Source organism: Prionailurus viverrinus, chromosome E3 (assembly GCF_022837055.1).
Source record: "Prionailurus viverrinus isolate Anna chromosome E3, UM_Priviv_1.0, whole genome shotgun sequence".
Taxonomy (NCBI): Eukaryota; Metazoa; Chordata; class Mammalia; order Carnivora; family Felidae; genus Prionailurus; species Prionailurus viverrinus.
Window position 1 is genome coordinate 4,717,606 of NC_062576.1, and position 27,345 is coordinate 4,744,950.

The 27,345-nt window shown below is 40.5% G+C and overlaps 1 protein-coding gene across 6 annotated transcripts in view; it reads right to left on the reverse strand.

Moving 5' to 3' along the window:
- Positions 1 to 27,345, reverse strand: part of RNF216 (ring finger protein 216) — a 145,377-nt gene that overhangs the window by 108,605 nt on the left and 9,427 nt on the right. For 5 of the 6 annotated variants that reach the window (XR_007147903.1, XM_047839298.1, XM_047839299.1 and 2 more), the window contains exons 2-6: positions 23,500 to 23,631; positions 18,006 to 18,139; positions 9,195 to 10,049; positions 7,966 to 8,042; positions 368 to 470 (exon numbers count right to left, since the gene is read on the reverse strand). Coding sequence is in view for 5 of the 6 variants with exons in the window: in XM_047839298.1 (XP_047695254.1) it covers positions 368 to 470; positions 7,966 to 8,042; positions 9,195 to 10,049; positions 18,006 to 18,139; positions 23,500 to 23,566 (1,236 nt within the window). In the remaining variant the exon portion in view is untranslated. The remainder of the gene's footprint in view (positions 1 to 367; positions 471 to 7,965; positions 8,043 to 9,194; positions 10,050 to 18,005; positions 18,140 to 23,499; positions 23,632 to 27,345) is intronic. The other variant, XM_047839300.1, reaches the window with a different exon arrangement.

Consider the following 27,345-nt stretch of genomic DNA (forward strand, 5'->3'; position numbering starts at 1 on the left):
AAAATTCATTTGGCTTTACTTACCATATGTTTGAAAATTTTCATAATAAAATATTGAAAGAAAAAAAAGAAATGAAAAATCTTGGCCAATTCTGGTTTCATTTTAAAAACTTGCTTTGTAAGACTAAAGATATGGAGGGCTTAACTTTTGTGGGAAAGAGAAGATGGAGTTACAGTAAAAGAAGTTAAATACAGAAGCCAAAGTAGCTCAGGATAGAAATCCCACTGAAGGAGAAGTATATTCTGAAATCCTGTTTTGCAGGCTGGTCTTTAAGGATGTGTTCTGACAAAGCACTTTCTTCCCACAAAAATGAAAACAGCAGAGCACTTCCAGGTAGAGACTGCAAAACAGAGAGCACGACACTTGCCTTGGTCTCATCTTGGCTGGCAAGCAGGCTGCTACTGGGGTTGATAATGACTCTGTCTTCCCTCTTTGGATAATCTGGATTTTCCAGAAGAAAATTACAAAGTCTGCAAAAATAAATAACATTATTTTCATAGCGCTTCCAAATCCTACACTGCTCATTGATTCAAATACAACGTTCGAAAAATAATGTGCCTTGTCATACACTATGATTGGCTTAAGAAATTAAAATGTTTGTGGATCAGAAAAATGAAACAAATAAAAAAGATACACTTACTTTCTACTTTTTGCTTCTAACTTTAAAAAGCAATAAGCATACTAAAAATGCACACTTCTCTGAAGTTTTCTATTAGTCAATGTAATGAAGTCACCGAAATTCTTACTGGTTGAACTGGATGGAGCTGGAGAATCTAGATGAAGAGGATCTACCGTTTGTCAGAAAACTCTAACAAATAAAGGATGGGAAAACGTATTCGCATTCACAATTAAAAACAGTTTGCTGGGAGCCTGGGTGGTTCAGTCGGTTGAGCGTCCGACTCTTGATTTCGGCTCAGGTCATATTCTCAGGGTTGTGGGATCGAGACCTTTGTCAGGTTCTGTACCCAGCGTGGAGCCTGCTTGGGATTCATTCTCTCTCTCTCTCTCTCTCTCTCTCTCTCTCTCTCTCTGTCTGCCCCTCACTGCTTGCATTCTCTCTCTCTCACTAAAATAAAACAAAGGACAAAAACCAGCTTGCTAAGTAAATAAATGGAAAAATTAACCTTCTATTAATATTTTTTTTAACCCTATGGCAATATAAATCCCCATGAGCAATTTGAGTGACATTCAGTTTACACAGCTAACTGCAAGGCTGAAGGAACAGGCCATGTCTGCTTAAGAATGGACTGTCTTTTGGCTAAAATGAACAAATCAGGAGACTATAGACGCTGGCGAGGATGTGGAGAAATGGGAACCCTCTTGCACTGTTGGTGGGAATGCAAACTGGTGCAGCTGCTCTGGAAAACACAATGGAGCTTCCTCAAAAAATTAAAAATAGAACTACCCTACGACCCAGACATAGCACTGCTAGGAATTTACCCAAGGGATCCAGGAGTACTGATGCACAGGGGCACATGTACCACAATGTTTACAGCAGCACTTTCAACAATAGCTAAATTATGGAAAGAGCCTAAATGTCCATCATCTGGTGAATGGATAAATAAGATATGGTTTATAGATACAATGGAGTGCTACTTGGCACTGACAACGAATAAAATCCTGCCATTTGCAGCAACGTGGATGGAACTGGAGAGTATTATGCTAAGTGAAATAAGTCAGTCAGAGAAAGACAGATATATGTGGAAGTTGAGAAACTTAACAGAAGACCAGGGGGGAGGGGAAGGGGCACAAATTACAGAGGGAGGGAGGCAAACCGTAAGAGACTCTTAAATACAGAGAACAAACTGAGGGTGGATGGGGGTGGGGGGGAGGGGAAAGCGGGTGATGGGCACTGAGGAGGGCACCTGTTGGGATGAGCACTGGGTGTTGTATGGAAACCAATTTGACAATAAATTATGTTAAAAAAAAAAAAGGATGGACTCTCTTCATACCAAACCCACAGCCTTGTCCTTTCATCACTCATGAAATACTTTAAAGGTAAGGAATATAAATAACACACGCTGATGTATCATTGCCCAGATTTAACAAACGTTAACCAGCAAGGTTCTTCACCCCGAAACAACCCAATATGGCAACAAACTGAGCTCCTGGGACGATTCCACAGCGACAGCAACAGCCTGGGCGGCATGCAGCACAAGCCGCTGCAGTAGCAGGGAAGCTTACGGGCCACGTAAGGGCCACGGGGCTTCCCTGCGGGATGGCTCCTCCATCCTTGTCCCCTCCCTTGCTCCTGCAGGTTCTTAGGATGACTCCGCTCCATGATTCTCAACTCTCTTCTTTCCAGGTCTCTCCTGCCCCGTGTTGGCTCCAATACTGGAGCCTTTACTTGTTAAGACAGGTAGTGAGTAGGTAAATAAGACAGGAAGAGGACAGAGGAAAAGCACTCCCCTCCAGCATCTCTTCTCACCCACGGGCCAGTGCTGGGGAACCGAGCAATGGAGAGGCATGCTTCTTCTGCAACCCCGAGGAGCCTCAGCATCGGCCCGATTGCAAAGCCCCCTCCTTAGCCTACTCAAGGACCTGGGCAGCACTGGTCGGCATCCCTCCACATCTTCTTCTTCACCATCACTTCAGGAACCCCATGTGCTTACCATATCCAAGCTCTCTTGGTGATCACCATGCCCAGTCTACTGGAACATAGTGCCAGAGGCCCAGAGAGGGAAAATCCTCTTCCTGCACCACAGCTGTAGCAAGGAGAGGCACCCCAGGTCAAGAACTCTGAGCACGTTTCTCTTTGAAACCACAGTCACTAACGGCGATTCTCTTCTCTGGTATGAAGTGATGAGCACTACGGGTTATACAGATCTTGGCAGGCCGACCTGAGGATTAGCCATCACCAAGAATCACTCAGTATCTACGGGGAAAGGCCTCAAGGTCTAAACTCTGTTCACGTGCACATCTGGACATACTAGAACCCAGAAGTGGAACAGCTCCTCCATTTCAAACATGCCTGTTCGTAATGTTTTGGTAAGTGTGGCTACTACAACCCAACAAACTGCTAGGTATCAGGAATTTGGGGAAAGGTAAAAAGGTCACACAGTGAAGAAGCTTCTTTGATAGACTAGTTATCCACGAGTGAAGCCAATGGTCTCCAAGTGGGATGCATGAAAGATGATCTCCTAGGGTACTGGAAGAAACTACTACAACTCCTGTTTTTTAAAGTCTCACCCTTAAAAACGTTTTCTATTTTTACGTATTTTCTAAAGTGTGAAATACAGAATTACAGTATAGGACACAGAGGCAGAATGGGAAGTATACTTTCTGGAAAACAAAACAAAAAACCTCCCTACCATAATTTAGGGGGTTCTTCTCTGACCCATTCACCTTGTATTTTTTATTATTATTTTTAAACGTTTATTTATTTTTGAGAGAGAAAGAGACAGATTGCGAGCAGGGGAGGGGCAGAGAGAGAGACACACAGAATCTGAAGCAGGCTCCAGGCTCTGAGCTGTCAGCACAGAGCCCGACGTGGGGCTCGAAATCACAAGCCAAGAGATCATGACCTGAGCTGAAGTCACTTAACTAACTGTGCCCACCCAGGCACCTCTCACTTTGTATTTCAACATCTTCAGAAGATCACATACTGAAATGCTGCAAGATACGGAATTCCACAAGGCAGAACTCAAGAGGCTCTCATTGTTACATGTTTATGTTCCAATCTTTTTTTATAATTTTTTAAAAAGTTTTACTTATTTTTTCAGACAGAGCATGAGCGGGGGAGGGGCAGAGAGAGAAGGAGATACAGAATCCTAAGCAGGCTCCAGGCTCTGAGCTGTCAGCCCGGAGCCTGACACGGGGCTCGAACCAACAGACCGTGAGATCATGACCTGAGCTGAAGTCGGATGCTCAACTGACTGAGCCACCCAGGCGTCCCAAAAATTTCAGAAACAAAACTTCCTGCTTGAAAATACCAGTAGCCTACAGGATGGTGAAGAAGGCTAAATCTGGTGAGGAATGGAGCATGGGAGGCATGTAGAAGCAGGTTCAAAGGTGCATTATTTGTGAAAATCAAAAAGTGGAGGGGCGCCTGGGTGGCGCAGTCGGTTAAGCGTCCGACTTCAGCCAGGTCATGATCTTGCGGTCCGTGAGTTCGAGCCCCGCGTCAGGCTCTGGGCTGATGGCTCGGAGCCTGGACCCTGTTTCTGATTCTGTGTCTCCCTCTCTCTCTGCCCCTCCCCCGTTCATGCTCTGTCTCTCTCTGTCCCAAAAATAAATAAACGTTGAAAAAAAAAATTAAAAAAAAAAAAAAAAAAGTGGAAACAACTCAACCGTCTATCAAAAGGAGAGGGAAGGCGTGCCTGGGTGGCTTAGTCAGTTGAACGTCTGACTTCAGCTCAGGTCATGAGCTCATGGCTTGGGAGTTCGAGCCCCGCATCGGGCTCTGTGCTGACAGTGCAGAGTCTGGAGCCTGCTTCAGATTCTCTGTCTCTCTGCCCCTCCCCTGCTCACGTACACTCTCTCTCTCTCTCTCTCAAATATAAACATTTAAAAAAAAGTAGAAGAAAAAATTACAGTATTTTGATACAAATAGATACCACATGGCAATGAAAATGAATGAATTATACTTACACAGGGCACAGAAGAACCCCAGAAACAGAATGCTGAGGGAAAGAAGGCAGTCACAAAAGAACAGAGACAATATGAAATCTTCACAAAATCTTCAGTGTTCACAGATGGTGGCAACATTCACATTTTTGAGGACTTCTGGGTGGTAGTTACATGCATGCTTGATTTGTGATAAATTAAGCAGCTATCTTTACTTTGTCCATTTTTCCGTATCAGTATTGCAGTCCACAATAAAAAAGGTTTGAAAAATGCTGAATATTAAAAAAGAACTTGCAAAGTACATCAAATTATAGTTAGGAGTTCCTAGGAGTCCAAACCTAAGCGAAAGTAAAACCCCAGAGAAGTGAGCTAAACACAGAGGCAAGACCGCCCACAGTGCACTCATCGATCCTAACAGACTCGAGGCCTTAGTTCCCAGGGCGCACAAGGTTAAGAGACAAAGCTCACAAAGCACAAGGAAAAGCAAGCCTGAACACTGACGAGGAATGGATGGAGAGGAAAACCAAACGCCCTGTGAGAACTGGTGAAGACCACCCAGTCCTAACCCAGGACTAAATACTGACTCTCTGGATGATCCTGCAGACAGCCCTGCAGACAACAATCTGAAATATAAAGTGGTACTAGACCAACACCACCCCTGGGCACATGAGGAAAGACACAGCAAATCCTCCCCTGAAGGAAGAGTTTCTATCAAGACCTCAAAAAATGAGCTCACAATCAAAATTTACAAGAAACACAAGGAAACAGGACACCAAGAGAGCCGGCAGAAACAACAGAATGAGATTCATAAGAACTTGACATCAGAATGATCACACTCGGAACACAAGCTACGTTTATTCGCTGTGTTTGAAGAACTAAATGAATTAAAAATACAGGTAAAAAATAACACTAGAAAAATTCTAAGGATTCTCTAACACTAGGAGAATTCTAAGGATGCCAGAATGAAAAAAATATAGGAACCGGAACCAGAAACATAGTGGATGAATGTAAAGGCAGATTACACGCCATTAAAAAGACACTTAGTGAGCTGGAAGACATCCCTGAAGAAATCATCCAGAGTGTATCAATCACAGAGACAAAGAGATGGTGTTAAGAGCCACAGAGCGCGGGGGAGAGCGTTAAAGCAGAGGGGAGAAAGAGAACAGGATCTGAACAGACAACGGCTACCAAATTTCCAGAACCAAGGAACATCATCCATCTATGGCCTACAACAGTCTGCATTCTAACTGTACTGCCTCAATGCATGAAACACAAAGTAACTATCAAACATTTCTTACTTCACTCAATCAACAGTTTTCATTAATAGTAACATTGGTACTACAATTTTACCTTATTTTATGTATACCGTAGGACAAACAAAATATATTGTTATTAGAAATTGACGTTTTACTGGAAGAACACATAAATGTAAAATTTAGAAAGACCAAGAAAAAAAACCTTAAAATGTTAAATCTGGATGGGAAATTATGAATATAAGTCCGTGATTTAAAAAGCCTTGTCTGTCCCCTGAAATAGCCTACAAGTGATGACATGGTAGTGGCAATGAGGAGCAGGTCTAGTCCTCAGATATGAGTTTATAGGATCAACCCTTACTCTACGGAACCTAGGTTTCTTGGAGAAACGACAAGATTCCAGGTTTAGGACAGAAAAGTTCAAGGTAAGCAAAGGCAATTCGGTATTTTAGAAAGTAAGGACGCCGGCTCAGACTAATAAGGACCACGCCAAAAAGACACAGATGCATCTTAAGAGGCTCCTACTGGTCAAACTTAGGATAATTCTGTATCAAACACAAAAAGATTGTAACTGATTGTAAAACACCACTTCTGTAAAACCTTTAACTCCATAGTAACTCTAAAAAAGAGCAAGAAGAAGTAAAGGGGCAAGATGTTCCTTAAGCAGATAACAATCCATGTGGCAGATGTTATCGATGCTCACTGTACAGTCTTTTAACCTATGTTAAAAAATACTAGGGGAAAAAAGTCAATGTCATTAAAAAAAGTAAGTGGCGGGACGCCTGGGTGGCTCAGTCGGTTAAGCGGCCAACTTCGGCTCAGGTCATGATCTCGCGGTCCGTGAGTTCGAGCCCCGCGTCGGGCTCTGTGCTGACAGCTCAGAGCCTGGAGCCTGTTTCAGATTCTGTGTCTCCCCCTCTCTGACCCTCCCCTGTTCATGCTCTGTCTCTCTCTGTCTCAAAAATAAATAAACGTTAAAAAAAAAATTTTTTTTTAAAGTAAGTGGGGGACTGTTCTAGATTAAACAGCTAAAGAGATCAATACATGATGAAAACCTTGACTCAATCCTGGTTTAAAAACTGGTCACAGCGCTGCCGCTGGACAGATAGGCAATTGGGTGGCCACTGGCACCAATAGTGTCTTTGTACAAATTAGGAATAAGCATCTCCTCTAGGCTGCTGACCTGGGAAACGGGGCTCTTTCCTCTCGGCCATGGCAGGGAACAGCTCCCAGCTGCACCCTTGCCTGAGTGAGTACCACGGTAGAAGCTATAATCTCTGAGGGCGGAGGTTTTGGTATACTCCCCCTTCTGTGTTAATCAGCTGAAAATTTTATTAGTTTCAGTGTTCTACTGTTCTTCATTAACTTGTAACTGTTTTACCTCCGCACGCTGTAAGGAGGGGAAAGAGTGTGAAAGGAAAGAGACTTACTTTTCATTTTGTATTCTTTGGGACACTGCTATTTTTATTTATTTAAAAAAATTTTTATTCTTCCCCCTCCAACCAGAACATTTATATTTTTACAAAGTCACAGTTCACATTTTTATGATAAAGGGACTAAAGAAACACTTCTTTGCATTTTCCAAAATAGAGAAAGTGGTTGCAGAACACTGGTACAACCACAGGGAAGAAAATGTCTTTTAACAACCTGACCAAAATACAACCTCGACCAAAATGAGTTATCAATGCTCAGAATTAATGAAACACCTTCATTCCACAGCCACGCAGGATTCAGTAAAACCCAGAAAACAGTCTGTATGGGACAAAAATGAGAACTCTTCATATAGGATTATTAAAAACGACAAAATGCTAAGTGAAATAAGCCAGTCACAAAAAGACAAATACTGTGTTATGCTCCTAATATCAAGTCCCTAGGGTAGTCAAATTCAGAGAGACAGAAAGTAGAAGTGTAGGTCCCAGGGCCTGGGGGGCGGAGGAGCGGTGGGAAAAAGAAGTTAATGTTAAAGGGGACAGAGTGTCAGCTCGGGAAAATGAAAATGTCTGGAGATGGTGTTGATGGTTGTGCAAAAATGTGAAGAAACTTAATGCCGATGGTCTATATACCTAAAAAATGATAAAAATGGTAGGTTTTCACATTATGTGTATTTTACCACAATAAGAAAAAAAAGGCATGGTAGTGTACTTACACATTCAAATCATAATAATTCTTCAAATGAATTATCTCCTCAACATACCCATTTGCAACATCTGGAAATCTCGCTTCCTAAAAAGGAATAAAGACATTATTTGTATTTTATCCACTACAACGGTTTCAAATTGCAGTAACAGCCAGAGGGCAAAAAGTAAAATGACTGAAGATGACAAAAGGGCTGTAAAGCAGGTCTGTGCCCCGACTTCTCTGTCTACAGAGACTGTGGACTCTAGAGAGGCCCCTAGCAATTATCTGGTCCTCTGCCACTTTGCATATCCATTCTTCACTCTTTCAAAAAACACTGAACATCTCAGCCCCGGCGAAGGCAATCCGAAGGGGAGTAAAGCACTACCCCTTAAGGTGCACGTGAGCTAGTGTGCCGGATGAAAACACCTGGGGGAAGGAGGGTTAAGGGCTTGTTCAAAGGCAAACAGCAGCTGAGCCAGAACACACAGCCCTGCATTACGTTCTACATCAAGGATATCCAACAGAACTCCATTCAGTGATGGAAACGTTCTATTCTGTGCTTGCCACCATGGGAGCTATTCAGCCCCACGTGGCTATCATGCACACCGAATGTGACTAGTACCACTGGAAATGGAATTTCAGGTTCTATTTGTTAAGACATTTAATTTTTTTCTTTAACGTTTATTTATTTTTGAGACAGAGAGAGACAGAGCATGAACGGGAGAGGGTCAGAGAGAGAGGGAGACACAGAATCTGAAACAGGCTCCAGGCTCTGAGCGGTTAGCACAGAGCCTGACGCGGGGCTCGAACTCACGGACCGCAAGATCATGACCTGAGCCGAAGTCAGATGCTTAACCGACTGAGCCACCCAGGAGCCCCTATTTGTTAAGACGTTTAAACTTAAACAGCCACACAAGGCTACCACATTAGACAGTGCACCTCTAGCCTGTTTCATGGGTCTGAATTAGAGTTAACTGAAAGCCTTTTTAAAACCAGGGGGATTGCTCTTATGACAGCACCACGGTACCCATGATCTGCTGCTAAAATCCCATAGGGCTTGTTGGGGGGGTTAAGGATAGATTAAGGGATCCTAATTTAATTTCTGTATCATCAGAGTTTCTCTTCTTCTGTTCTATATATCTAGCTGTATATCCTTAAGAAAATGAAGCCCCCCGCCCCAACACAATGATTTTGAAGGAAAAGAAAATGCAGCTCATTTAGGGTCTATAATTATTTACTTAATAAAATAAAACTTACTGTTTCTTTCACTAAAAGTGCAACGAGTTCTTGATCTACCTCAGTAGCTTCATGCCCCCAAAGGTTTTCCAAATTGGGCTCCTGAGATCCTTGTAGTGGAAAGGCTGGCCCGGGCTCCTCATCATCTATTGCTAACTGCTGGTCTTCAAGCTCTCCTAGAGGATGGCCAGGCTGCGGAGAGGAGGGGCCCGGAATCCCATCCTGCTGGGGTTCTGGTCTTGGAAAAGCCGGCCTTGGAAAAGCCAGCCCTGGGGGCTCACGCTGATACAACAATGGGCCTGGTTCTGCTTCGGGCTGCCGCTCCTGAGGAACCACCTGGTTTGTTATCTCCCGGGGCTGCTGGTTTAGGGACTGGAAGTAACGATGGTCTAACCAGCAGCCTTCTTCGATGACCTGATCATCCAGGATACCAGGTGATTCTCCAAAGTTTGATAAAAGCTCTGTTTCTGAATCAGATGACTGGTTCTGAGAGTCCAAAGGATCGCCTTCTGGTAAAAGAAGGCCACGTTCTTCCAAGATAACGATTTTCTGCTCTGACCTGGGGTTGACAATGTCATTTGCTACTTGGTTATGACTTGGTCCAGGTTTGGGTTCTCTTTCTGTTTGGCCACTTGGCTTAATGAATTCAGAAACTCCAGGAGGCCCAAGATCCAGAAATTCACCGTAGTCATCTTCAGAATCATCCTGTGCCCCAGAATCAAACAATGAGCTGTTACACACTGAAAAATAGCCGTTCTTATCTGATTCAAAGGCTGCTCTAGACTTTTTAGGCCTTTCTTCTCCCAATCTTTTGAGATCTTGCCACTGGGCAGCTGGTTTGATGAGATTGGGTCGTGATGTCTGAGGTTTATTTGTCTAAAAAAAATTAAATTTTAATAATAATAATTCAATTTCTTTCCTATGTCTTTGTCTCCTTGTGTACTTATGTTGAGCTTCTGAGACAGGACAGGAAAGAAACAAAACCCCAAACACCCTAACCCACAAAACCTATTTTTCCCAATAGTGATCTTAACACCGAAATTTGATCACATTATAGTAATTCTAAGAATCAAAGTAGCCATTCATAGATTGGAACCTGAGTTATAGTTTGAATTATAATCTCACCTGAAATCACTAAAAAGTAACTATGAAGTAGAGGAAGTAATGCAGGAATGACAACACAGTAGGAGTGTTCAATAAACATGAAAAGAATCTAAACTTCATTAGTTACTACCAAAATATAAATTAAAAAAGATCCCCCCCCCCCATAAGACTGGCAAACTTTTTAGTTAGATAATATCAAGTACTGATAAGGATGTGGGAAAACTCTCGTGCTATTATGGTGAATTTAGGACAGCAATTTGGCATTATTTATTAAATTAAAAAATGTATATAGCCTTAGCAGCTTTAAGTGTAACCTTTTCCTATCTATCCCATGAACCCTTATGTATCTACAGGGGACATATAAAAAGATATTCACTGCCACATTGCTTATAACATAAAAATAAAAAAAAAAAAACAACCCAGACATTCTCAAGTTTATGCCCAAGAAATTAAGTCAACTATTATCTATTCTACAAAATATTCTCCCAACTCCCCTCCCCCAAAAGAGGTAGCTCTGTATGTACTGAAATGAAAAGTTCACTAAAAATGTCATTAAGTGAAAAAAGTTGTAAAACAACACAAACACAGAATGATTATTTTAAAAAATCAAAACACAAGACATAAACATAACCACTTCTAAAAGCATATATGTGTAACACACACACACACACACACACACACACACAGTCAAAGAAAATGATCTGGAAGAAAACATGTCAAACTGATAACAGCAATTCCTCAGGGAAATCTCTGGAAAGGAAGGGGCTGCTGAAGAGACTTTAGTTTATCTGGATTGTTTGAATTTCACGTGTTACTTGTAAATGTAAAAAATTGAAACGGATGTCTATTTTAAGGTAGCAGAATACAGATGCCTTTGACCCTTCTCTTCTCTGAAATCACCCTGTCCCAGGGAGGAGAATGAGACACAACTGAAAATGTCTGATGCAACCAGCAGACATCTGTAATCCCCAATCATAACATATATGAGGAGGAGCAGAAAAATGCAGTGAGGGAAGCACAACCACAGATTTCAGGCAAAGCAGAGAAAGCATCAGAAAGGCAGAGATTTTTCCAAAAAAGGTGGTGTGCCCTGGAAGGGCAAAACCAATACCTTGTTTGGAACAAAGGGCACCTCTACCCCATTCGGCAGCGAGGAATTTCTGAGGAGGCTGGACTGTACAAGGACAAACACCTCTGTTGAAAGGTAGGATATCAAAGAGACAGGATGGACAGAACTTTGAAATGGGCGTCTCTGGAATCAGCAATCTCTGCCAGGTGGTAAAAAGCGAAGGCTAAATAAACCTACGTGCATGTGCACAAACACCCCCCTGCCTACACACACACACACACACACACACACACACACACACACACACACCCCCCTCTGTTTTAAGAGGGAGAGCTCTTGCTAGCCAAGAACAGTGCCTGAGCCCCTTCCCAACACAATCGCCTACAAAGAGCTGGTTCTGGAAAACTTCAGCTTCATTCAAAATTGAGTAACAAAAATCAACTAGAAACTATATAAAGATACCCAACTTAAAAAAAAAAGAAATGGCAGATGAAGAACATAATTAGAAAATTAGTACTACATGGGCGCCTGGGTGGCTCAGTTGGTTAAGTGTCTGACTTCGGCCTGGGTCATGATCTCACGGTTAGTGAGTTCAAGCCCCTGCATCAGGCTCGCTGCTGTCAGCACAGAGCCCACTTTGGATCCTCTTGTCTCCCTCTCTCTGCCCCCGCACGCTCTCCCTCTCTCTCTCGAAAATAAACATTTAAAAAATAAAATAAAGTAGTCAAAGAGAAAACAGTAAATTGAATGAGAAGTCAGAAGAAAACAGCCTAAATAAGGCACAGATACAAAATGATTGAAAATTAGGTAAGAAAACAGTAGAAATAAAGAATATAGCAGAAAAAAAGGTTTTACCATCTATGTGAGTTCTGAAAGAAGAGAGACATAAGCAGTATTTGAAAACAAAATACAAATATCCAAGGACAGTGCTTGATTTGTTTTAAAGACCTCAGCAGGATGAATTAAAAAACCCCAAACAATAGAAACCTAACAATAGCACCGCAAGACTTCAGAAATCAAATACAAGATAAGTTCTTAAAAGCAGCAGCACATATTGCCTTCCAAAGATAAAGACTGACTTTTCAACATAAAAATGAAAGCCAGAAAACAATGGAATGTTATTCCATTGTTTTCTGGCTTTCAGCTTTCTAGTGTTAAAGGCAAGTAACTGCCACAAAGAATTTTATATCCAATGAAAATATCAGATTTACTGTAAAGGAAATCCTAAAAACTGTTCTTGAGATAGAAGAATAATCTGTTTGTAAGGCCAGAGATGCAGAAAGGAATGAAGAGCAACAAGAAAGGTAAATATTTGGAGAAGATGAAGTGAATGCCGATTGTATAAAATCAAGAACGCATTGTGTAGGGTTTTAAAAATGTATACACAATTAAAGTATATTTAAAAAACAATATGTAAGTTGGGAGATGAGTAAGTAGAATTCAAGTGTTCTAAAGTCTTTACACTATCTAGGAAGACTTTAAAGCACTAATCTATATTAGCGCTGAGGCCTCTACCTGCCCTTAAAATAGATCATATGCTAGACGTGACACCAAAAACAATTGACAAAAGAATAAGCTGAATTTCATCAAAGTTTAAAACTGTTATAAAAGCTTCAAAGGGGAAAAAAAAAAAGCTTCAAAGGACACTATCAAATAATAAAAAGACAATTCACAGAATGAGAGAAAATCAGGTATTTGATAAGGGTACAGTACCCAGAATATATAAAAATTCAATAATATAAAGATAACCCTTTTTAAAAATGGGCATGGGGTGGGGGGTGGCGGCACCTGGGTGGCTCAGTCAGTTAAGCGTTGGACTTCGGCTCAGGTCACGAACTCACAGTTGGTGGGTTCAAGCCTGACACTGGGGACTGTGCTGACAGCTCGAAGCCTGGTGCCTCCTTCGGATTCTGTGTCTCCTTCTCTCTCTCTGTCCCTCCCCTGCTTGTGCTCTTCCTCTCTCAAAAATAAATAAACATTAAAAAAATGGGCACAGGATCTGCATAAGCATTTCTCCAAAGTAGATAAACAAATGGCCAATAAGCACATCAAAAGAGGCTAAATATAATTAGCCCCAGGGAAACGCAAATCAAAAGTATGAGATACCGCGTCATGTCGACAAGGATGGCTATAATGAAAAAGATCTATACTATACTAACAATTGTCTGAGAGAACATGGAGAAACTGGGAACTGTCATACGCCGCCAGAGGAATGTACAACAGTGCAGCTGCTCTGGAAGACAGTCTAGGAGAGCAAAACACAGTTACCATATGATCCAGCAATTCCATTCCTAGGTGTATGATTTCTATGGTCTGAATGTCTGGGTCTCCCTTCTCCACCCTAACGAACCTGAACAAATGGGATCGGTGCCTTTATGGGAAAGGCTCCAGAGAGATCCCCTGCGTCTTCCACCACATGAAGCCACAGTGAGAAGTGCTACCTATGAACCAGAAAGAAGACCTTCACCAGAACACAACCATGCGGGAACCCTGATCCTGGACTTCCAGCCTCCATAACTGTGAGCATTAAATTTTTGGTGTTTATAAACTACCCAGTCAGTGGTATTTTATTATAGCAGCCAGAATGGACTAAGACAATCAAGAGAAACAAAAAGGTATGTCCACACAAAAACTGCTACGTGAATGTTCACGGCAGCATTATTCATAAGAGCAACAAGTGGAAGCATCCCAAATGTCCATCAATTGATGAATGGATAAACATGTGGTACATCCGCACAATGAAATATTATTCAGCAATAAAAAGGAATAAAGTACTGATTTATGACAGATGAATCTTGAAGACATTATGCTAAATGAAAGCTGGTCACAAAGGATCACATATTGTACGATTCCATTCATATGAAATGTCCATAAGAAGCACGTATATAGAGACAGGAAGTAAATCAGTGATTGCCTAGCGTGGCGGTGGGGAGGGAATTAGGATTCACTGCTAATGGGCACAGGGTTTCCTTTCGGGATAATGAAAATGTCTTAAAATCGACTGTGTTGATCGGTACAAAACTCTGTAAATAAACTAACAACTACTGAACTGTACCGTTTTTTTTTTTTTATAATGTTTATTCATTTTTTTGAGAGAGAGACACAGAGTGTGAATGGGGGAGGGGCAGAGAGAGAGGGAGACACAGAATCCGAAGCAGGCTCCAGGCTCTGAACTGGCAGCATTGAGCCTGACACAGGGCTCAAACTCACAATCTTTTTTTTTTTTTTTTAATTTTTTTTTTTAACGTTTATTTATCTTTGAGAGAGAGACAGAGACAGAGCATGAACGGGGGAGGGTCAGAGAGAGGGAGACACAGAATCCGAAACAGGCTCCAGGCTCTGAGCTGTCAGCACAGAGCCCAACGCGGGGCTTGAACTCACGGACCGCGAGATCATGACCTGAGCCGAAGTCGGCCGCTTAACCGACTGAGCCACCCAGGCGCCCCTCAAACTCACAATCTTGAGATCATGACCTGAGCCGAAATCGGAGGCTTAACTGACTGAGCTACCCAGGCGCCCCTGAACTGCACGCTTTAAACGGAAGAACTGTATGGTATGTGAGTTAGATCTCAAAAAAGTTGTTTAAAAAAATTTTTTTTTTAATATTTGAGAGAGACAGAGACAGAGCGTGAAGCAAGGGAGGGGCAGAGGAGAAACAGAGACACAGAATCCGAAGCAGGCTCCAGGCCCCAGACCCTGAACTGTCAGCACAAAGCCCGATGTGGGGCTTGAACTCGCAAACTGTGAGATCGTGACCTGAGCTGAAGTTGGATGCTTAACTGCCTGAGCCACCCAGGCACCCCATCAAAAAACCTGTTGTTGTTGTTTCTTATTACTAAGTTTATTTATTTGAGAGAGAGAGCAAGCTGAGGAGAGGCAGAGAGAGGGAGGGGGAGAGAATCCCAAACAGGCTTCACACTGCTAGCGAGGAGCTCGATGCGGGGCTCGAACTCACGAACTGTGAGATCATGACCCAAGTGGAAATCTAGAATTGGATGCTTAACTGACTGAGCCACCCAGGCACCCAAAAAAGTTGTTTTAAAAAAGGAGAGAGAGAGATCCTATGTAGAAGTCCTGAAGAGAGCAATGTCTGCCAGCCTCCAGCTGCTCCAGTCCCCTGCTGCCCAGCTCCAGAACCATCTGACAACAGTCACATGAGCCAGAACCAACCAGCTGAGCCCTTCTCAAATTCCTGATCCACAGAAACAAACTACTGCAGCTGTCTTAAGCCATTAAGTTTTGAGGTGATACATTACATGGCAATAAGTAACCAGAATAATAATTAATATAAAAGGATAAAAGAAGAATGAATAACTCAAGAAGTTAGTAAAAGGACCATAAGATAAATGCTAAGGAAGTATGTTAAATATACTAAAGCAGAAGAAAAGCATTGAAGAGAAAAACAGAAACTGATTAGTAAGAAAACAAATGGTAGCACTATGAAATAAATCTCAAAGCAATTTCTTTGGTAAAAGAGTAAGAGAAGAGGGGAGGAAGGAAGATAATGGTTAGTTCATTAAATCAGGAAAAAGGGGATAAAACACAAGTACACAAAACAGAAAAGGAAAATGGAGATCAGAGGATGTAGAACCATAGATCAGAGGATGTAGAAAGAACAGGTTATTTTGTTTTACTAAATACACTAAAAAACGTTGAAGAAATTATTTTGTAGGAAAATATCCATTATTATACCAAAAAACTGGTATTAAAAGTAACAGAAAATATAGACATGTCAATGACCACAGAGGAAGCTGAGATAGTTTCAAAGAACTGACCTCTAAGAAAAGCAACAGCCCCAAATGCCTGTATGATAAATTCAGGTAACTCCAATGTTATTTCAAATAGTGTAACAAAGCACAGAAGAACAAAGAAAACTTCTAAATTCTTTTCATGAAGTCAGAATCAATCACGTTTATAAAAAACCTGTCAAGGATAGCACAGGCACACACATACATCCATGGGCCAATCTCACTTATGAGATCTATGAAGAAAACCTTAAGTAAAATCTCATCAAATGGAATTCAAGAGCATACTACCATTACATTACAATACTATTCCGAAGTAGTCTATCCAGAGACAGCAGAATAATTTACCTTAACAGATGAAAGAAAATCCTATGATAATCTCCACAGATGCTGAAACAGAATTTGACAGAATTCTATATTCACTCATAATAAAAACTTAAAGAAGAGGGGCACCTGGGTGGCTCAGTTGGAGGAGCGCCCAACTTCAGCTCAGGTCATGATCTCATGGTTTGAGTTCGAGCCCGACATCGGGCTCTCTGCTGTCAGCACAGGTCCTGCTTAGGATCCTCTGTCACCCTTTCTCTCTGCCCCTCCCCCATTGACATTTTTTCTCTCTCTCTCAAAAATAAATAAGCATTAAAAAAAAAAACAAAACCTTAAAATAGATGGCTCCTTCCTTAATGTACTTTAAAAATGGTATCTCAAGCAAAAACCACCATCACAATTAGCGAAGAAACATTAGAAGTATTCCCATTTAGGGGAACCTGGGTGGCTCAGTCAGGTAAGCATCTGCATGATCCCACAGTCCGTGAGTTCGAGCCCTGCATCAGGCTCTGTGCTGACAGCTCAGAGCCTGGAGCCTGCTTGGTATTCTGTGTCTCCCTCTCTCTCTGCCCCATCCCCACTCATGCTCTGTCTCTGTCTTAAAAATAAATAAAACATTAAAAAAAAATTTTTTTTAATGAATAGTAAAAAAATTTTTGTAAATAAAAAGTAAAAAAAATAATTATTCCCATTTATGTCAGTTGGTATTTTTCTCATTCCTATTACCACTATTAAGGTATAATTTAATTAGATAAGAGAAAAATATAAAAACTGGAAAGGGAGAAACTGCAAGTATCTTTATTTCCAGCTAGATCAGATGCCATCCCTTGAGAAGTTAATAGGGTCAACTGAAAAACAACTACAGACAATAAAAATAAGGTGACCTGAGTATGAAATTATCATAAAACCCAACAGACTCTTCAACTAAAAAAGAAAAATGGTTAAAAGGAACAGTGGGAAAAAAGATGCCATTTACAAAAGCGACAGAAAAGAGAAAATAACCAGAAAGAAACAACAAAAAATGTTTAAGATTTATAGTAAGAAAAATTCAGAACACTCTGGCTGAGGGATATAAAGGAAGTCCAGACCCAATGGAAGGAGAAAGTTAGAAAGGGTCAGTATTATAAAAATTGTTCTGTAAACTTAACAATAACATGTGTTCTGAATTTATCTACCTTTTGGAATTAGAAAAGCTGACCTCAAGATCTGTATAAAAATAGCACAAAAACATCCAGGATGATTCTGAAAAATGTAGAGTTACAAAGGGGAGATAAACACTACCTGATATTAAGACGCATGATAAGATTTAGTGATTACAACAATGCAGACTCATGCACAAATAGAGCCAATAGTGCAGAAGTCCGGAAACAGACCAAAACATACGGCCTCTAAAGCTATGGGGACACTGGGCGGGGTAAAAAGGTACTGCTCTCAGGGATGCAGGGTGACAGCACACATGCAGCGGCACAGGCTGCACGAGCGGTGCTCTCAGGCGTCCTACAAGGCCCTACCTCCCACTGCCCTGGGGCTGAAGAATCAGATCACTAACTTGCAATGATGCCTCATCAGGGTAAGTTTAAGAAAACTCACTTCCGTCAGGATGACATCATCATCCAGGTCCTCTTCGTCGTGTTGCTGAGGAGCTGGGGTGACCAGCATGGGAACCCCTTCCTCATCAGAGGAGTCAGATATGGTGATGGGTCCATCTCTGAGATTGATCCAGTCTAAAAGGAGGCAGAGAACACGTTTACCAGGAGGCGGGCACAATCACATTCAGTCTTTTAATTCAATTTTGGCATAAAAAGGGTCAAGCCTAAAGCCAAGCTACTGGTATGTTAGCTTATCTCCTCAAGCAGCATGTGCACCCAAATATTGACAGCCAGGTTTCCATGGAGATCTTCGTAATAATACATTTTGGGAATCCAAAGAAATAATCTGACAGTATTATCAACTTTTTCTTATACAAGGTTGGAAAAATCTGTTGATAAAATCCTCACTGCAAATTTTTAAAAAGTGAAATCACGGTCTCCCCCTCATCTCTACTCCTCCCAGGGAATAAACATTGTTTTATTCAACGGATCGGTCTGAAAAAACTTTCACTCAAACACGGTAAAATTTCATTTAATATTTAAAATATCAAAATTTACTCACCTTAGACATAAACCTTAAAAATCATTTATGCAAACACAGTTGAGTGTTTTATTTTTTTTAATTTTTATTAGGAAAAAAATTTTTTTTTACATTTTATTTATTTTTGAGAAACAGAGTGAGACAAAGCGTGAGTGGGGGAGGGGCAGAGAGAGAAGGAGACAGAATCTGAAGCAGCCTCCAGGCTCTGAGCAAGCAGTCAGCACAGAGCCTGATGCGGGGCTTGAACCCACAAACTGTGAGATCATGACCTGAGCCGAAGTCGGACGCTCAACCGACTGAGCCACCCAGGCGCCCCACAGTTGAGTGTTTTAAACACCATTTAGTATCCATGACAGTAAACAATAGAACTTTCCTAATTTCCTTTTAAATACAACTATCTGGATAACCATATGTTCAAAGTTTCTAACTTTTTTTTTTGTCTGAAGATAAAGCGTGCCCAATTTGAATTACTGAATAACACAAACTGTTAATTTTTTCCTGCCTGACCCATGGGAATGTTAAAGGTTAAAAGAAGCAACGAAGAGAAAATGCATTCAGTGTCCTAGAGAAAAGGTTAGGGGGGAAAAAAAACCAAAATGAGAAAAGAGGCATCATCATTACAAACACTGAAATTTTTCCATTAAAGCTCTAATATCTTTCTCAAGGTTATCGCCTCATTTATTTTTATGGCACCCAACAATTTGAACAGCAATCTGAAGTCAATTATCTCACATGATTCATCCCTGTGACACAGCTGTGGGGACAGCAGTTTAAAGCAGGTAAGTCTGTAAAATCTAAGGTTCGACCTCCGAGGTCCAAGTCTCTGCTCTACCATATGCCAGCCATATGAGGCTGTTATCTAACTTCAGCAAGCATCCACTTCTGCAACATTAAAAAAGGTTAGTGCAGAAGGCTCAAACCCGCAGCCTGCAGGGGGGACAACCAACCAGAGCTGGCCTAATACATGCTGCAGAATTCTAGATTTTCCTGAATGTTCTCAATCATTATATGCCTTTGGTCATTTCCAGTCATTAAATGGCTGTTTTTGACAATTTTGTCTCATTTTATCACTGGTTTTGGGGAGAGAATTTGCCAAGCTCCTCGGCCACTCTAAAAACCCCACCCTGAGGAGGTCCGTTGTGAAGAGACACTGAGGCAGAGTACTAGACACCAGGCACGGGGTCAAGAGAGGAAAGAGGTGCCCGTGAAATAGAATAACGAACGAGGCCCTGGATACTTTCTGTTGCTTAGCTCCCAGAATGCTGGCAGCCAGTCTTAGATTCCATATGCAGGAAACTGTAGACTCCTCTCTGGAAGAACTGGTCCAAGAAAAAAAAAAAACAAAACACTTAGAGACCACCTTGGAAGACCCAATGAAAAAGCTGGCTTGAAGCTTCTCACCTCATAGTGAGGTCCAATGGTTGGCAAAATACTCCCCCAGCACACCATGTATAAACACGTTAGCTTTGAAAAAAATAGTTTAAAAAACTAAAGTGTAACAAAGTCTACGAATCAAAAATATAACTTCATGAATACAAAAGGCCCACAACTGGATGACCATCACCAAGGTCAGTAAATACAACATTTCGAGTACATTAAAAGCTTCCTGACTCCACAGACTAGTTGTGTCTGTTTCTGAGTATGCATTCATTTCTGGCTTTCTTGCAAATACTGGTTCCACGTATCCATGTGGTGGCATGTGCAGCAGCTCTCTCTGCTATTCGCAGTCCACCACGTGACAACATTACAAGTTATTTATTCTTCTGTCAATGGACTTTTGGGTTGGTGCCAGTCTTGGCAATTTTGGATACTGAACATTCTTACACACGTCTCTTGGTGTGCTCATTTCAGTTGGGTACGTTCTAGGAGCAGAAGAGCTGAATTATATGGGAAGCATATGTTCAATTTTAGTGGACGATGCCAAATAATTTTCCAAATTATGCCAATTTATATTCCCACCAGCAGTGTGGGATGGTACCCGCTACTTCCTGTCCTCACTGGAGCATAGCCATGCTCATTCATTTATATATTATCTACAGCTGCCTTCACTTTTTTTAAAATAATTTTTTAGAATGCTTTTTATTTTTGAGAGAGAGAGAAAAATAAAGACAGAGAGAGAGAGAGAGAGAGAGAGCACACGTAGGTGAGGGGCAGCGAGAGGGGGACAGAGGATCCAAAGCAGGCACTGTACTGACAGCAGAGAGCCCAATGCCCAATGCGGGGCTCGAACTCACGAACCATGTGATTGAGACCTGAGCTGAAGTCAGACACCTAGCTGACTGAGCCACCCAGGTGCCCCTGCCTTCAATTTAACATATAGCTGAGTAGCTGCAACAGAGACCACATGACTTATAAGACAAAAATAGTGACTCGCTGGCTCTTAAAAGTTTGCTGAGCTCTGGTTTAGATTGTTCAGTTAGATGAATCTCATGAGCTTCAAGATTGTATTTTCATTACCATGCAATTAAAAATATTTTCTAATTTCCATTGTGACTTTTTCTTTGAACCATAAATTGTTCTGAAGTGTATTCTTGTTTTCCACGTACAGGGATTTTCTAATTACATTTCTGTAATTGATTTACAACTTAATTCCAGCATGGTTAGAGAACATAATCTGTATGATTTCAATCCTCTGACTCTGTTTGGTGGCTCAAAATATGGTCAATTTCGGTAAATACATTGGGTGCAGTACCATCTATCTATTATGTCAAATTTGTTGATTATGTTCTTCCATGTTCTATGTTCATACAAATGTTTGCGTATGCTTGCATCAGTTGGTGAAAAATACATTTAAACTCTCCCACTCTGATTGTGGATTTATCCATTTCTTCTTTTAGTTCTGTCAATTTTTGCTTTTGACACCATGTTACTGAGTGTACAGAGGTTAGAAATGTTTTATCTTTCTAGTGCAATAACCCTTTTATCATCATGAACTCTATCTTAATATTAATACTTTGGGCTAAAATGTCTATTTTACCTGATAACACATAGACATACCAGCTCTTTTTTTGTGCTACAATTTGCATAACCCATCTTTTTTCATTCTTGTACTTTTAACCTTTATTTTACCTTCATTTTTAAGCCCATTTTCACTGCATATAGAATTCTAGGTACATACTACTCAGCAACTAAAAAGGATTTAATTACTGATACGTGCAATGTGGATGAATCTCAAACCACTCTGTTGGGCAGAAAAATTCAGGCATAAAGAGTACACACTGTCCGGTTCCATTTATATGAAGCAGATCAGCGGTCTCCTTAGGCCAGGAGTGGGGTGAGGACTGACCACAGATGGGGCATAAAGGAACCTTTGTGGTAGGACAGAAATGGGTAGTCTATGGGTACATTCATTTTTCAAAGCTCACTGAACTATACAATTAAAATGTGTGCATTTATTTAAGCAAATTATACTTCAATAAAGATGATTTAAAAATTAAAAAAGAAAAACTTACAGGGGTTGGCACAATAAAAATTATGGTGAAAACACCACAGCTAATAAAAACAAAACAACTCTGCACGCCTAAAAAAATATCCTCATGCTGGGTGCAAAATACATAAACCTTGTCTCACAGAAAAAAATGCTTCCAAAGTCAGTAATTTCCTCAAAGGAATTAGATGTTCTGAAATTCTGTTCAAGTATATTTAAAACACAGTTAAAACACTACTACAACATTAATTTGATATACATGTGGAAAAATTATAGAAATGATCACATATACAAATTATAGCTAAGATTTAAAGCTTTCTCAATCACAGTGAATTATGGTTACACTCACTACCAAATTAGAATAAACTATTAATAAAAAAATTCTCAAAAAATTAGTACTTCTTTTGCATTCATAATGTGCCTAGTTTAAGCATGTTAATTTATTTTTCTCAATATATTTGCTTAATAAAATCTGTTCAACTTCAAATGTTGTCTGAAAGCCAAATGTATATAATTTACACTCTACTGGGAAAAAAATAATCTTCATAAGCACAAAACATTAATAGGAAAAAAACAGCAACAAAAAATGGTATAATTTCTTCCATGGAATCTATACTTGTAAAATATACTTTTTCCCTACTCATCAGCATGAATTTTTTCCTTTCAGCCAAAGTGTAAATGTGAAGTAGGATTTGACAGAAAATTGCATATAGGAATGTTACATAAATACAGGCTCCTTTCCCTTTAAGAATCAATGAACTTGCCCAAATTTTAAATACTGTAAAATGAATACATGTTCTAAAATTCCCTGTAAGGGGGTGCCTGGGTAGCTCAATTGGTTAAGCGTCCAATTCTTGATCTCAGCTCACATCATGATCTCACAGTTTGTGGGTTTGAGCCCCTGTGCTGATAGCGTAGAATCTGCTTGGGATTCTCATTCTCTCTCTCTCTCTCTCTCTCTCTCTCTCTCTCCCCCTCCCTCCCTCCCTCCCCGTCCTTTCCCTGGTGTCTCTTTCTCTCTCTCAAAAATAAACATTTAAAAATAAAATAAAATAAAATTCCCTGTAAGGCAACCAAAATCTCCTGGCAAAAAATTAAATTAAGCACCATATGAGGGGGCAAAAACGCTCCAGCATCACTTTCAGTACCTCTAGAGCATACAGGCCTGGAGGAGCCCTCCTTTGAAGACCCCATTTCTTCAAAAACAAGAACTGCCACTGTTCCTACATTCCCACTTCACTTCCTAAGATCCAATGACTGCACATTCACAGCTCTTTTTGACTTGCTCATTAATAGCTTATGAATCCAGTTGTGGGGAAACATTTTTAAACTTCATTCATGCCAGCAGGTATTACCATTTGACACAAAGTTTTAGACCGACGAGTCCATTACATCAGATGTTCTGATGTCTAAAAATGAAATGTCTCTGGGTTCTACGAGGTGCAAAATAGGTTCATTCCAAAGACTATGTAACTGTAACATAAAAGGAGAAAGCAATGATGAAAGGAAGAAAGTGAGAACACTTACCTTGTCCCCGGTGGCAGTGAAAGTTGTTCAAGTGAATTACCTCTTCATTGTTGTTTCCCTCTGCCATTTTCAAACGCAGACATGTACATACGTGCTTGCTAGTATCTGAACATGGTGACTATTCAAAAGGGTCTGAAAAAGAAAAAAAAGAATACTAAGAATGAGGGATTATCGAAACTCTTCCCACATATTTGGTCAAGGTAGCATTCTAAGCTTATGGTGAAAACACCACTGAAGAAAATAATAAAAGAATGCATAACAAAAAAGCTAATGGTGGGGGAAAAGAATAATTAAAAAATAACTAATTATTGCATAAGAACATATAAAAGAGGAATAAAGAATTAAAGAACAGATGGAACAAATAAAGAATAAAAAAAAATACACTTAAAAACTCCATTATAGCAACCTATAGAATGAGAGGAAATATTTCCAACTCATAATATCTGGTAAGGGGTTCAAATACAAAAATATACAAAGAACTCCCGCAACTCAATAGCTAAAACCAAGTAATCCAATTTTAAAATGGGCAAAGGACCTAAATAGACATTTTTCCAGTAAGATATTCAAATGGCCAACAGGTACATGAAAAGGTGCTCAGTATCACTAATCACCAGGGAAATGCAAATCAAAACCACAAGCTATCATCTGAACCCTGTTAGAATGGCTATCATCATGGCCTGAGATGAAACCAAGAGTCAGACACTTAACTGACTGTGCCATCCTGGTGCCCCCACCAGAGAAATTAAGAATGAAAGGCAAGTCAACAGGAGAAAAAATCTGCAATACACATAACAAAGGGCTCCTATTCAACAAATATGAAGAATGCTTACATGCTGATTGAAAAACAAACCTGACAACTTAAAGGAAAAATGAGCTAAAAGATTTGAACTCCCAATGTTGAGTACCTTGAGGAAACCCAAAAGGCCAGCAAACAAATGAAAAAGTGCCCAACATTATGAGACATCAGAGTAATGTAAACTAAAACCACAAAGGAATTCTGACAAGATGGCAGCACCACAGCTTTTGAACTAAGCTTTTATTTTCATCTAAAAACAAAAAATTCCAGGGCGCCTGAGTGGCTCAGTCGGTTGAGCGTCCAACTTTAGCTCAGGTCATCATCTCATGGTTCATGAGTTCGAGCCCCACATTGGGCTCGCTGCTGTCAGAGTGAAGCCTGCTTCAGGTCCTCTGTCCCCCCCACCCTCCGCCCCACCCCACCAGCGCTCTCTCTCTCAAAAATAAACATTAAAAAAAGAATTACAAAAATTCCAAGTTAGAAAAAAAAAAAAAGCTAAGAATAACTTAAACCCCAAAATATGAGCCCGTGAGGACAAGTCACCAAGAGCCACATGATCTTTGAAGTACCATTTGTGCCTCAGAAAACACACGGAATCATTCAGACGTGAGGATAAGCCCCAGACAACCAACACGTATCTACTGAAAAGCACACAGGCTAATCTGAGAAAGCTGTGAACACCAGGAAGGGGTTTGCTCAGCTCAAAAGTGGGTGAATGCAAGGGATGCATGTTAAGGTCTGGGAGGAGTGAAGCAGCCTAGGACCCAGAAAGTTTCAAGCCTGATCTAGCAGGGCTCCCTTACAAGATGAAAAGCTGGGAAGAGTGACACTGAGTAAAAAGAGACAACAGAAAGAAAGGAGAGAAGGCAGGTCTACATGAGAACAGAGGACAAAGCCAGGAAATCTCAAAAAGCAAGGTATCGTATTTTGAACACTGCATGAAAAAGGAGTTCGGTGAAGCTAGAAAAGCTATCCCAAACTACTCTCCTGGAAGTCCAAGAAAACCAATTTCATTACAAATGAGCAAAGAAGAGAGCTGATGTCAAAGCTCATATAAAGTTCTAAGAAACACAAGAAGCAAAACAACATCCCTATAATTAATGAATATATGCCAGGAAGAGGAGACAACCTAAAGGACACTTAAAAAGTACACAAGCCATAAAACAACATAAATCAGAACTAAAAAAACTCAAATGGAATGACAGCTCTCAGGAAAGAATTAGAAATAAAAGGAAAAAAAGCTTTAGGAGTGAAGACAAAATTAGAAGGAACACAAGTGTGAATGAACACAACACATACTGCTTAGAAGAACTAAAAGGTAAAAGGAGGAAAGTTTTAAATAGAAAAATAAAGAGACAAAGGAACAAATAATCAAGGCCAAGACTGCCTAACATAACAAACAGCAGCTCTTGAATAACTCAAAAGGGAAGAGAATACTAAAAACTGAAATGTAAAAAAAAATTTTCCAAACGTGAAAATGTGGAGGGGCGCCCGGGTGGCTCAGTCAGATGAACATCCAACTCAGGTCATGATCTCACAGTTCATGTTATCGAGCCCTGTGTCAGGCTCTGCCCTTACTGTACGAAGCCTGTTTGGGATGCTCTCTGTGCCCCTCCCCGGCTTGTTTACATTCTCTCTTTCTCGCTCTCAAAATAATTAAATAAACTTAAAAAAAAAGTTAAAAGACCACATTTTGAAACAACCCCGTATATACCTAAAACAAAAAACCCCTCACCCAAAATGACAACCATCAAGACACATTCTAGTGAAATTACAGGACTTTAAAGAAAAGAGGTCCCTTTAGGACCTGGGCTTGAGACATATAAAAGAATGAAAATTAGATTAATAATAGACGTTGACAGTGATGCTTTATGCCATTAGAAAACGGAGTCAAATTCTTTTTTTAAAAAATGGGAGCCAGAGAACACCTGGGTGGCTCAGTCGGTTGAGCATCCAACTCTTGATTTCAGCTCAGGTCATGATCCCAGAGTTGTGGGAGTGAGCCCTGCGTCGGGTTCCACACTAAGTGTGGAGCCTGCTTGGAATTCTCTCTCTCCCACTCTGCTCCTTCCCCTCTCAGTCTCTCTCAAAAAAAAATTTTTTTTTAAATGGGAGCCAGGTATTTCCTATCCAGCAAAAATAATTTCAAAGAAAAGGGGCACAAATTTATCAACATATAAGAACCTATGGAATACTGATTGCTTCTACAGGTCCTTCCTGAGGAATTGACAGAAAAATAAACTTCAGGCAACCAAAATGACTAAAGACACCACCACGAAGACTGGTAGTGAACATTAAATGTGTAATTACTTGTAGCACAAAGATTAAATGCTAACTAAAATCTAACAATACAATTATAAAAACTATGGGGAGGGGAAGCATATGCAAAATTTTAAAGGAATGTAATCATATTGGTTGTGATGTTCTGAGACTTTCATTCTGATAGCTGTGTGCATATAAGATAAAAAAACTAGTAGGAGTTATGGAATATTCTAGTTCTATTAATCCCTATGTCCTTGAGAATCAAGATTCTCCATGTGGAAAAAAGAAATTTTACTTATAGAAAAGTAAAACCCTAATAGTCTTAAACTTAAGTTATAAATACTAGTGTGAACGAAAATATTTTAGTTCTGTACAAAAAAAAAAAAAGGCCTGAAAACAACAATTTACTTGTAGCAATCAGCATCTGTAGTGCCTAGATCACGGTCTTGATTTAAAAGTTTATTTATTTGCGGGGGGGGGGGGGGGGGGGGGAGGGAGAGAGAGACAGTGAGAGAGAGGGAGAATCCCAAGCAGACTCCACACCATCAGCGCACAGGCCAATGTGGGGCTCAAATTCACAAACCGTGAGATCATGACCTGAGCTGAAACCAAGAGTCAGATGCTTAATCAACTAAGCCACCCAGGCGCCCCTAAGTTATGGTCTTGAAATACTATTTCCCACCAAAAGAAATCAGGGATTTTTGGGAAAAATTACTAATTCCATATCTGAAGCAAGAAATGTACAAAATGAGCCTACAACATCTTGTCCCATCACATATCACGGAAAC